The sequence below is a fragment of the Anomaloglossus baeobatrachus genome, chromosome 3 (assembly GCF_048569485.1).
Source record: "Anomaloglossus baeobatrachus isolate aAnoBae1 chromosome 3, aAnoBae1.hap1, whole genome shotgun sequence".
NCBI lineage: Eukaryota > Metazoa > Chordata > Amphibia > Anura > Aromobatidae > Anomaloglossus > Anomaloglossus baeobatrachus.
In genome coordinates, this window is record NC_134355.1 from 512232868 (window position 1) to 512245954 (window position 13087).

Genomic DNA, 13087 nt, shown 5'->3' on the forward strand with positions numbered 1-13087 from the left:
CCTGAGAGCCCAGCTGTGTGTAGGGCTAGAACAGCAAGGTCAGCGACGGCGGTGACTGTCCGGAGGGGGACCGTTTGGAAGTTCCTGGAAGGACCCCGTTGGCTGTGTGCCCGGTGGTCTGGAGCAGTGTTCCGAAGGACAGTCAGCACCAGGGCAGGGGCCTCTCGGACCCCGGCAAGGCTAGGAGTCGCCCAATTTGCCGAATCCGTCAGTGAAGGGGACGCAGATCCCCCAGCAGCAAAGTCCCGATTGACGGCAACAGCCCGACCATTACCGGGGAGACACCGCCACCGCCAAGGCACCAGTTTCCCCAGGGCCAGCGCCTGCGGGCAAAGTGTAGAGCTCCTCCGGCCCAGATTGCAGTCGGGGAGCGGGTAACCGGAGGGAATCCACCGCTACCATCAGTCAAACAGGTGCAAGGAAGAGAGACGTCACCGTCACCTACCGGGAGTGCAGGTGCAACCGTCTGTGGGACCGTCCTACCAGCCGTTGGTTTACCGTACAAACTGTGTCCGTGTCTCAGGCTGAGTGAGTACCACAGTGCCGCAAGGCACAGCGCTGCCCCCGCGTCCCTGCGCCCTCCAGGCCCTACACTTCACATCTCTTCACTGGGCCCCGGGATCACCAACCCCTACCCACGGAGGGGCAACACAACACCTGGCTGCTCCCATCACCATCCCCGGGACCCTCACACTGAGCAGCGGTGGTGCCATCACCACAACCGTGGATGGCGTCACGAACTATAATCCCAACAAACAACTCCCTTTTCACTCACGGGCGAGGAGTGTCGCTCGAGACACCCCGGGATCCGGCCCGCAGCTCGAGCCACCAGGAGCAACTGCCGGACCCGAGCAGAAGGGGTGAGCGCGGTGCGCTGACACCCTCCTCCCCGCCCGCGACACTCACATATAGGACAAGCCTGATCATATATAGGACAAGCCTCAGCCCATGTAGGACACGCCTCAGCCCATGTATTAAAAGCAGAGTAAGTGTGCAGCAGTGGCAGGTATATAATGAAACTAGAAAGTCTCTTAGGCTTTACCATATATGCCTTCTGCTGCTCAGAATACTCAATTATCCAAGTGAAAAGAAACCTTCTGGCTTGTAGGTGACAAAGTTTTCATAGGAGCTAATCCACACGATCTAGGATTTTCATTTATTTCTTTAACACATATCCGGGCAGACACTTGGAGTGTGGTCTCCAGTGATCAGTGATGTCTTAAAGCACCAGTTCAGCTTTTTTTGGCACTTAAATCTAAGTCTCCTGCCCCGTCTCCTTTCGATGGCTTCACTGCTTACCAACCAGTTACATGGTGCGATCTTGTCACTGTAACTTCTCTCTCGCCGGAAGCCAGAAGTTACGTCACAGGCTCCCAGTGCATTTCTATGAAAGCCAGAATGAGGCTCTCATAGACCTATATTGAGTTGTGATCTCCAGTGCTCTCCATGAAACACTGGAGCTACCGGCAATCCACGAATCGCTGAGACTGACATAAGCAGCTGCAGTAAAAGATGAAGCCATCAGAAGGTGACTATAACACAGGGGGCAGGGGACTTAGATTTAAATGACCACTCCAGCTGTGCAAAAAATGTTGAGTGGTGCTTTACACCTTCCATGTCCTAGGGAAGAACTGATGGGTTCAAAATGTTCTGCCTTTTTGGACCACACTCCTAAAGCTGCATTTACACTCACATTTCTGTCCTGAGTTAGCCATTTACACTAAGAGATATTCTCATCTTCCTCACCTATAAAACCTACCCATTCCTTACTATGGAGTTGTCTACTTGATATCTGTTTACACACACAATCATTGTGTTTGACAGACAGATTTTAAAGCGCATCAGATCAATTTTCTGAAGGATGCAGCTGACGTGTCAGATCAGATAGCCATTTACATGCACCAATTTTGGCCAGATAGAACAGAAATTGGAGAGATGAGTTTACGTGTAAAAAAACATAGGTGTTATATGTCTGCATTGATATAAACTAGATTGCTTGTGTGCACAGCGACCATAACTGGGATGCAACTCCACTGCATCTACAGTATATCATGGCAGAAAGTGATATCAAATTAGTGAATTTGGAGAACTGCAGCACCAATGTTTAGCCTTTGAAGGGTAAGGCTTTACATAAGAATTGCAGATGAGTATCTAATGGATCTTTGGATATTTTATTATTTCTGGACTTAGGCTTTACATAGTCGGTACTCCTGATTGTATGTCTTTATCCAAAACTTAACATATATCGAGTTTTAAAATAGGGGGGTATGTATAAACCAAAATATAGTTGGATGTTTTCACCTACCAACCCAATCATAATGAAGGAATATGTTGGAGATCGAAAATTAGTCTTCAAATGGTAAAATGAAGGTTTTAAGAGATAATTCGTTGGGTCACTCAGGCACAGCCAAAATTTCACTATGAAGTAGTTATCAATCTTAAAAAAAAAAAAAAACAAAAAAAAAAACTTCTAGAGGATGAACTATTGCATTTTCTAGAGTGATTCCTACTTTTTACTTATTTTGTGGCTCTTGAGATGTTCCTTGACTAGGACATTTGCTGTGCACCCCATTGCTAGGGATGTTGTGGGTCAGTAAACTGTTATGTCAAGACAGAAAATATCTAATTTACTCTTGTTTTGTAGCAGGAAGCAGCAGAGAAGTTAGTATGGAGAAAGTATTATTTGTCTTTACATTGCTTATTCCTTAAAACGCATATATGATACTCCGAAGGTCTAAATATCATTCATAGAGATATCTGCTGTGTACATTGATACTGAGAATCAACGTTTTTCTTTGACAGGGTATTATTTATTCATTCTTGAGATTTATGTATTTTGCGGCATCTTGATATTGAGAAAACATAATCCATTTCATCTACAGTCAGACACATAATAGCGCTGCAATGTCGGTCTGACAGGCGCTCTATACACTGGCGGCCTCACCCCAAGGGCTAAACCAGACACCAAGGGAATTTGTCGCAATGTGAAAAGCTAAATAACATGTCACTGATATAACAATCACAGTCACCATCTCCAAAATGTCTGAAAGAGATACAAGTATTAATAACAAACAAGTCAAAACTCTCATATAACATCTGTATTAGGCTACTTTCACACATTCGGTTTTAGCAGTGCGGCTCAATCCGGCTGTGAAACCTATGCAACGGATGCGGCGAAAACACCGCATCTTTTGCATAAGTTTTTACATGCGGCCCGTCCGTTTTTTTCTGGTTGCGGCACACTACTGAGCATGCGCAGTGGAAGAAACCGCATGCGGCGGCCGGATGCGTTTTTTGCCGCGTTGCGCTGCATCCGGCATCCATAGGCATGCATTGAAAAATGCGCCGCAGCGGCCGGATGTGGCACGATGCGGTTTTTTTTGCCGGCGCAAAAAACGTACCAGGGAACGTTCCATCCAGCCGCCGCATCGGTTAAATCTGCTGCATGCGGCAAAAACCAGAACGGAACGCAAGCCCATGCGGCACAATGCAGTGCCAATGCAAGTCAATGCTGGAAAAACGAAACCGGCAGCAAAAAAAAACCGGTTTCGTTTTTTCAGCAGAGCGCCGGATTGTGCCGCACTGCTACAGCTGGATGTGTGAAAGTAGCCTTATGTTTTGTCTCCTGATTGTAGTGTGGACAGGACGTTTTTGTTTTGTAGTTCAGAAAAATGTTATGTAGAAAATTTTTTTTAAAGAGGACCTGTCACCAGATCAAAAGTGGCCAGCTTTTGCGCTTCTCATATTCCCACAGTTTTCCTTAGCTTTCAATTTTTTTATCTTTCAGTAATATCTTGACTTACGAGTTTAATTTATTCTGTGATTGAGCTCCTAACTCAATTTGCTCTTATGTCAAATTAAATTTCCCCATTAAAATTAATTGAAATGCTATTAATTCATTCCAGCCCCTTCGTATGGCCCCTCCATCCTGGTACTGCATATATGATGCCCCAACCTGGTACATTGCCCCTGTTCTGGTATAGATGATCCGCTATCCTAGTACATGGCCCTCATCCTGGTATGTATAACCCCCCTATTCTTGTACATATGATCTCTCATTCTTGTACATATGATTCCCCATTCTGGTACATGGCCTCCATTCTGTTACATATGATGCCCCAATCTGGTACATGGCCCTCATCCTGGTACATGGCCCTCATCCTGGTATATATGCTCCCTGTCCTGGTATATGGCCCCCATCCTTGTATATATGATCCCTCGTCCTGGTACATTGCCCTATCCTGGTCTGCCATCCTGATACATATGATCCCCAATTGTGGTACATGGCCCCCCCCCTCCTGGTACATAAGCCCCCCATCCCACTGCAAACTTAAAAAATAAAACAAAAAAAAAACTACTAAATTCACTCTCCCTCCAATCTCCCTTAACGCAGCCCAGCATCCTCATCTCATGTAGGTAGCTAATCACCTGTTTGCATCACGGCGCTCACTTAAAAAAAAATATTATACTCACCCTCCATCCATTCCTCAACAGCAGTGCCCTCATCTCTTGCAGTCAGCTGATCAGCGTATGAGAGCGCAGCGATCAAACGCTGATCAGCTAACATGCTCTCACACACTGATCAGCTGACATGCTCTCACACGCTGATCAGCTGACTGCATGAGATGACGGCGCTGCACTGCGGAGGATGAGATAAGGGCGAGCATAAGCTGCTTGCACTTTACAATTCTGCTCACAACATGAAGCAAAATAGTTAGTGACAGCTCATGTCTTGAAAAATGTGTTAGGGTACTTTCACACTTGCGTTATTTTCCTTCCGTTACAATCCGCCCTTTTGGGAAACAGCGGAATCCGTTAACGGATTCCGCTGTTTCCCATAGACTTGTATGGGTGACGGATTGTACCAAAAGGAGCTGCGTTGCTTCCGCTGGGCGACGCTCCGTTGCTTCCGCCCAGCGGGAGGAACGCAGCATGTAACGTTATTTTGAGCAGCGGAATCCTCTGGATTTCACTGCGCATGCTCTTTTTTTTTTTTTTTTTTTTTTTAAATCAAACTTTATTTTGGCTCGCGGTGGCCGAACGTTCAGCTGAGCGCCCGGCCGTCGGCAAGCGACAGCGCTCAGCTGAATGACCGGCCACCAGCATGCCCGGCCGCCGGCAAGTCACAGCGCTCAGCTGAGCGCCCGCCCGCCGGCATGCCCGGGCGCCGGCAAGTGACAGCGATCAGCTGATCACCCGGCGGCCGGCTGCAGGGAGCGATCAGCTGATCACCCGGCGGCCGGCTGCAGGGAGCGATCAGCTGATCACCCGGCGGCCGGCTGCAGGGAGCGATCAGCTGATCACCCGGCGGCCGGGAGCGATCAGCTGATCACCCGGCGGCCGGGAGCGATCAGCTGATCACCCGGCAGCCGGCTGCAGGGAGCGATCAGCTGATCACCCGGCGGCCGGCTGCAGGGAGCGATCAGCTGATCACCCGGCGGCCGGGAGCGATCAGCTGATCACCCGGCGGCCGGGAGCGATCAGCTGATCACCCGGCAGCCGGCTGCAGGGAGCGATCAGCTGATCACCCGGCGGCCGGCTGCAGGGAGCGATCAGCTGATCACCCGGCGGCCGGGAGCGATCAGCTGATCACCCGGCGGCCGGGAGCGATCAGCTGATCAGCCGGCTGCAGGGAGCGATCAGCTGATCACCCGGCAGCCGGGAGCGATCAGCTGATCACCCGGCGGGCGGGAGCGATCAGCTGATCACCCGGCGGCCGGCTACTGGGAGCAATCAGCTGATCACCCAGCGGCCGGCTGCAGGGAACGATCAGCTGATCGTTCACTATAGTCTGCCGCTGGTAAAACCGGGGAAAAAAAAAAAAATCAAAACGAATTGCGTTGTTTTGCAGCATCCGTTGCATCCGTTGTGTCACTATATGCAACACATCCGTTGCATCCGTTACACAACGCAATGCAACGGATACCGTTCAACGCAAGTGTGAAAGTAGCCTTAGTTGGTGCACACTTAACTCAAAGTCTTACTGTACACCATATAGTTCCAGAAAACGTTTTCGTTTGGTGCAGATTTTTATTGCCTTTACCAAGGTCTTGAATATTTGAAAACTTTTACATTTCATAGTGTTAGGGCACAGAAAGCAAAATCCACTGAAACCACTGCTAGAGGTCTCCTTAAAACACATGCTCACAGCTGGGAAGTAGTGATGGGCAAACCAGAACTGCAAAGTTTGGGGTCCATACCGGATACCTAGTATCCATTCTGGACCCCAGAAGAGCTCTCAGGGAACTCCGTGTTACTGTTACTGTGGATTCGTCCACCTGGATAAGGGAAAAAAAAAATTAAGGAAAAATAAAGAAAATAAGAAATAAAACAGCGTTATACTTACAGAGTCTCCCACGCAACTGTATCTCTACTTCCAGGCCTGCTCATTAACCCTCATACATATTCACTGCTTCCCTCATCCACAGTCAGTCCTGACATCTGTGATTGGTTTTAGTCAGGCCACGCCCCCACTCTGTGTGACAGTGTCTGTGATTCGTTGGAATCACACATGTCTGCGTCCCTATAGTGGTGTAAAAATAAATAAATTGGCGTAGGGTCTCCCCCATTTTATGAGATTTAACGATATAAAGCATGTAGCTACAGGCTGCAACCACCAAGTGACAATTGGGATTAGTTGGGTAAAGTGCCAGAATTGTCACAACTAATGGATGTGACAAGTCTGGGTGGCTGCAGGCTGTTATTTTGAGGGGGCCAAATAACTATGGGCCTCCCCAGCCTGAGAATACCAGGCCCCAGCTTTTAGCTTTATCATAAATGGGTATCAAATTTGGTAGGACCACATAAACATTTTTTTTTTAACTATTTATTTAAATAATTTTTAAAATAGCTGCATAGGGTTTTCTAATTTTGATACAAGCCAAGATAAGCACATGGCTGGGGACTGCAGCCTTTAACCGTATGCTTTATCTGCACTGGGTATCATAATATGGGGGAAACCTATGCCAATTTATTTATTTTCACTTCACTATAGGGACGCCGACAGCAAGTGTGATTCCAAACAATCACAGACACTGTCACACATGGTGGGGGTGTTCTCTGACTGCAACCAATTACAGAAGTCAGGACTGACGGCGGGCGAGAAAAGTAGTGAATATGTATGAGGGTTAATGAGCAGCATAGTAGTATTACAGCCGCACGGGAAACTCAGAAGCATACCTGTCCTGCTCTAATCCCCCAAACCCTTTCTTGCACCATTTTACATCACAATGTTCGATTCCCCAAAAACTTATATGGGGTGCGGCGGATTTTTTTTAAAGTCCTTCTGGACCCTCCGAAACCAAACATCTGTGGTTTCATCCATCTCTACTGGGAATCTCTGTTACCTGACAAATCATCCACTCACAGAGCTTCAGTACAATCTCCTCTTCTTAGTAAGAAAACAGACAATTGTTTTTTCTTGGAAAAAAATTACACATCCCATACCCAGAATTCAATTTTAAATATATAATTTTATGACCAATTAACCTCTCACTAGTGTCTTAAATGACACTCGTCCTAGATCCAGAAAAATGTACACTGTGGATAATTCATATTATCCGTATATACCAAATACCGGTCTTTCTTTTAGTTTATAATACATAATATCTTCATCCTTACTTATCCATTGTCTTTTTGCCCCTCATGTTACCCTCTAACCTCCTTCCCTCCCCCTTCCTTCTCTTTACATTCTTTCATTTGTATGTTCTGTCTTGTTTTCTTTAAATGTTCATTATTATATGACCTGTTTACATATTGAAGAAATATATTTGACTTTTATTTTATTTTTTTTCACACGTTAGTGATTCTAGTACGTATGTGACAGTTTTATACGTACCAGAATCACGGACATACGCAGACCCATTAATATCAATGGGTCTGCACACACATCAGTGATTTTTCACTGACCATGTCTCCGTGCGGTGTACACGCGTGTCCGTGTGCTCCGCACGGAGTCATGTCCGTTTTTTTTTTCTGGCATCAGTGATGTCCCAAGGACCATATTATGGTGTGATCCTTGAAACACATACCAGAAAAACATGGACATTGAAATAAAAAGCATTTTATACTTATCTTCTCAAGCAAAGCTGTCTCCAGCCTCAGCTGACTGCTGCTTCCGAGCCGGCTCGTTATGGTCATGCATATGCATTTATGCACAACCCCGAAGTAGCTGCAGCGGCGGCCGGATACACAGTAGAGCCGAAGAGTTCAGCACCACGGACGGCAGGTGTGGGGACAGGTGAGTTTATCGCCATGTGCAATCACGGATGATGGATCACGTATCACAGATTGCACATGGACAACCCACGTGTGAATCACCGCACACAGAGGTACGTATGCGTTTTTAACACGTCTGTGAAAAAGTCTGTGTTTTTCACTGACGTGTGAAACAGGCCTAAAACATAAAATTCAATAAATATTTTTAAAACCTAAAGACGAGCCCACAGGTACCTTGATTCACAGATGGAAATTTCTTTTACTTTTAGTTTGATTAAGTTAACCCCTTAATGACATATGACGTACAGGATAAGTCAAATGTCGGCTCTCCGCCTTTGATGCAGGCTCGCAAGCTGAAACGTTTTTCCAGCAGATGATGGCTGTGATAATTGACCATCATCTGCCTCTAAGGATTTGTTCCATCATTGAACTTTTGATAAGTTTTTGATGTTAAAAATAGCAACAAGAAGAGGAATAAATATCCTCCAAAAATTAAGTATTACTTACAGCAAAGATGGGCTGCAGTGTGTACATCGCCCAGGCCAAAAACTAATACTCTACGAGGATACAGCTAAACCCCCACTAAATGGAGGCATCACAGGTGCAGGAGGAGCAAATCACACACACACCTGCATGGAATGGAGGGGGCGATTGCTAGATGATAAAACTGCACACTGATGGCTTGCATAGAGCGCTGTTCACACATGCAGATAACACAGTCACAAACCCGCAGCCTATTAGGTGACGCCCATACTATTAGATCAGGCGGGCTGCCAAGTCGTACCCCACCTGTGTATCATGCACGAACAGAAACTCTAAAATGCAAGGCCCAACAGAAAGGGGCCTTGCTGTATCCTGTACAAAAAAATTGAGGTTTTAGTTGGTATTTATGGCCATAAAACAGAAGCCTACAACCCTCGTCACGGGACCTTATGCTTGTAGGTCCCTACACTAAATATAAAAATAGCAACAAGATGGCCATAATAAGCCTTCACATAATATCTTGTTAGAAAAAGTATAAGGTTAAGGCTCTTGGAATAAGGGGAGGAAAAAGCAAAAATGAAAAATCGCTTGGTCCTTAAGTGATTAAGGTTCATTTACACTGCACCATTTTTGTGAATGAGTGTTCCTGGGGATGCTAGTTTCACAATAATCATGCAATCTAAACAGGTAGTTGATTATCTGCTGAATCTGTGTTCGACTGTACAAGCCGAGGCTCTGTTTACCTGCAGGTTGCCACTATATCTGCAGGTACATAGCTTTTTTTGGAGATGATGGGTTCCCTTTTAAGTTTGGATTAAAAGGATTCTGTTAGATTGGTTTTACTGCCTTACCTTATAGCAACATAAAGTAGTTACAGATTTGAAGGCAGAAGCTTTTGGTTACTTACATCTGTATATTTGCATTGTGTGACCAGTAGAAAAGTCTACTTTGAGGGTGGGAGTCTGATGTATTCCTGATATGTTGGACCCCACCCTTCAGACTCCGATTGGCAGCATTCTCTCTATTAGAGACAATCAGCGGCTGGTGGCCCAGGACAGCTTGTCATTGAACGTTTTGCTGACCATACACCAAAAACAATAAGATGTACTTCTTAAAAGGCTACTTCCAGTAAATGACAGCTGAAAGCAGCTTGTCACTATTTTCTGTCCTCAGACCGGGCAACACAACCAAGCCAATAGGTTCCCTTGACCTTTAACGTAATGACAGTGAGACAGATTACTCCAGTTAAACTACATTTCTGGAATGCAGTCTGACGGCTGTCCTGTCCTCAAGACTGAAATAAAAAGAAACATATATTAGAAAATCACTGTCGAATGTTTGGCAAATCCCCAGTAAATCCTCTTAGGCAGATGCTTGAAGCATACACAATGATGACACAAGTGCCACAATTGAGTCTCTAAGGAGAGTCTATAGCAGCCACAAGACATGTCTTATTGGCACATATCAAAACTGCTCTCATTTTACAGTTTTTTTCTGGATATGTAATTTTTCAAATAGTTTATTGGTACTTTTGACTTTAAAAAACAAAAATGACCTTAAAAAAATGTTGTTTGATTTGAAGTGTATGCAATAATCCGGACATCTTCTAACATGGGGTCAGAAGTTTCTTTCAATCCTGCCCTTCCCTTGGAAGCTTCTCTGCTTTAGATTTCTTAGAAATTGTCTGCAATTAAATAATTGGTTATATGAGTTGCTCGTGTAAGTCTATGAGATGCGATAAAATAATATCAGAAAAAGTCAAAGATGTCTTATTTCAGTGCACAGGAAGCAGTGAATTTGAATTGATTTTCTACATCTAGTAATCTAGGATACACAAGCTATGTGAGGCATATATCAGAGGTGGTTGACCTTTAATAGGTGCAGGAGTTGCAATCGCGCCCAGGGCTTGGTGCCTATTGGGCACAAAAGGTCCCTTTGGCTCATGAAAAAAGTCTATGGGGTTGATTAGTCAAGAGTGGTGTAGGACAAGCCAAATAATAATTTTGGTGCCTCTAGTAAGTAGTATGCACCATGGTGAGTTGATGGATTTGGATAGGGGGGGGGAAACCGCATCTCTGTCATAGTTCCCTCTCAGCTCCTCTCAATTAGACAGGGATGATCCCAAGTGGCGAAAATGCTAAAAGTCGCAATTATTTTACGCAACTTTGCGCTGCGTAAAATAGATTTTTTTTTCAAACCTTTTACGCCACTTTTGTAACATAGCATCTTTGATCAATTGGCCTCTATAGCTAAAAAACATCTGCAACAGTTGGGGGTCTTGTTGGATATTATCTATTGAAGCCCACAACCTACAAATTACACACTTTCAGGAGTTGTGATATGGCTGGTCTCACACATCCATAAAACATAGATTATGCTCGGATAGCTGTGCCCAAATGACCTCTTATATGCCTAGGAGGCAGTTACACCAAGTCAGGATACACAGATACCGGTTATTGTGGTCTCAGCCCAGTATGTGGAAGAGGGACATGTAAAACTGGCCTAAATGCTAGGTATTGTTCAAAAGTCTCATTTATGTATGCATAGAAGGAAAGGTCACAAAATTGTTTTTTGCATATATTTTTTCATCTTCAAGCCATTGCCTAAATCTCCACTACAATATCATCCCCGTCTGATATCTTACCTCAGTACTGTGCTTTTCTAATTTTCCATTTTACTATATTTAGAAGGGAACCAGTCACATCCAGAAATGTTATTTACGTAAAGATATAGGGGCAGTCTCAGGTAAATAGTGCTTATGTCCAGTTTAGCCCATGTACTATAGAAGCTGCTACACAGAGAAAATGAAGTTTTATCCTCTCTGCAGCCTCTTGTTTCAAGTCGATGGAGTAGTGCAGGCAGAGGTTTACAATTTGTTTTGCAATGCGTTTGTGCAGTGAGTGTGCTGAACAGAATGTCACCTGCAGATTACCCCCATAAAAATAGAAATAATTGTTATTACTATGATTACATGTAAAATATACACTCCACAGTTTTAAAGCGGTTGTACATGACTTTTATATTGATGACCTAGCCCTAGGATAGGTAATCATTATCTGATCGGTTAGGACCCAAAATATAGCATTCAAGCAATCCGCTTTCTTCAGTGTCACACCAGACATATCTTATGTACCAAGTTAAAGAGCAATTGTGCAGTAACTGGCCACAGCCAGAACACCATTGGTGGAGATCCATAACTTAATACATTTAGAAATCGCTGGCACTGGGAGTAGTTGATCAGTGGAAGTGCCGGTTGTTGCCCATCCATCGATCAGACATCAATGACTTATCCTAAGGATAGAGCATCAATGTAAAACTCCCAGACAACTCCTTTTAAGTGCAATTAATACAATCCCCAGAAATCCGTAATAAACAGAACCTGTAATAGGGTTTAATCACACATTAGCTTCTCTTTAAATGGTTTTTATTATTGATGACCTCTCTTTAAGGATCGTTTATATGAACTGATAGTGGGACAACAAGCTTTTCTAATATCTCTTGTTCCCAATTATTGGCTTGTGTAAACATACTGCCCATCAGCCGACGATCAAGAAAAAAACTTTTTGTCAACTAATTGTATTGTTTATGCAAGCCTAAAAATAATTCTCTGGAGCACATCGCTCTGTGTAATCAAGAGATGTGCTGCCAACAGTTTGCATACTGTATGAGGACTTAATGATCAGATTAGGTATTGTTCCATCTTCACGCAGTTTGTAGGGGGCCCTTGCGAATGGACCTTTAAACGAGTGCTGAACGATTTTTGTGCAGTCAAACATCATTTATTGTCAGAAATCTACCCTCATAAATGAACCATTATGATTGGTTAACAATATTATATCACTGGCTCTTGATTCATGGAATTTCAGTGGAGAAGTCATTGAAGCAGGCCATGGTGCTCCTACTCTTCTTTGTTTATAGTACTCCATACACCAACCCATCGCACATTTATAATCCACGGTCGCCGCGAGCTTTCACTTGTTGGTGATGATGGATTAGGTTAAGAAATACGGTAATTATGATGAAACATTGATCAATCTGACAGTTGATAAGCACAGTGTGATTTTGAGCAGATTTCATGTTTACGAGGAGAAACCTTTGTTTTTCAGGAGGCAGACACGGATGAGAATCAGGGCACATTAACCTTTGAGGAGTTCTCGGTGTTCTACAAGATGATGTCATTGCGGAGAGATCTGTACCTGCTGCTCCTAAGTTACAGTGATAAGAAAGATCATTTAACAGTGGATGACCTTGCCCAATTTCTTAAAGTGGAACAAAAGGTATAAAAATAAGCTGTATGGATTTTTTAGATAATTCTAGGTTTATCACAATCAATTGATGTGTGACGTGTAATGAATCAATGATGATGAGAAATATGGTTGAATTGGGA

The 13087-nt window shown here is 44.3% G+C and overlaps 1 protein-coding gene across 3 annotated transcripts in view; it reads left to right on the forward strand.

The window, feature by feature from the left end:
* The window catches only part of PLCH1 (phospholipase C eta 1), a 232913-nt gene that overhangs the window by 108193 nt on the left and 111633 nt on the right, over positions 1 to 13087 (forward strand). For all 3 annotated transcript variants that reach the window (XM_075340717.1, XM_075340716.1, XM_075340718.1), the window contains exon 5: positions 12807 to 12977. In XM_075340717.1, coding sequence (XP_075196832.1) covers positions 12807 to 12977 — 171 coding nt within the window. The remainder of the gene's footprint in view (positions 1 to 12806; positions 12978 to 13087) is intronic.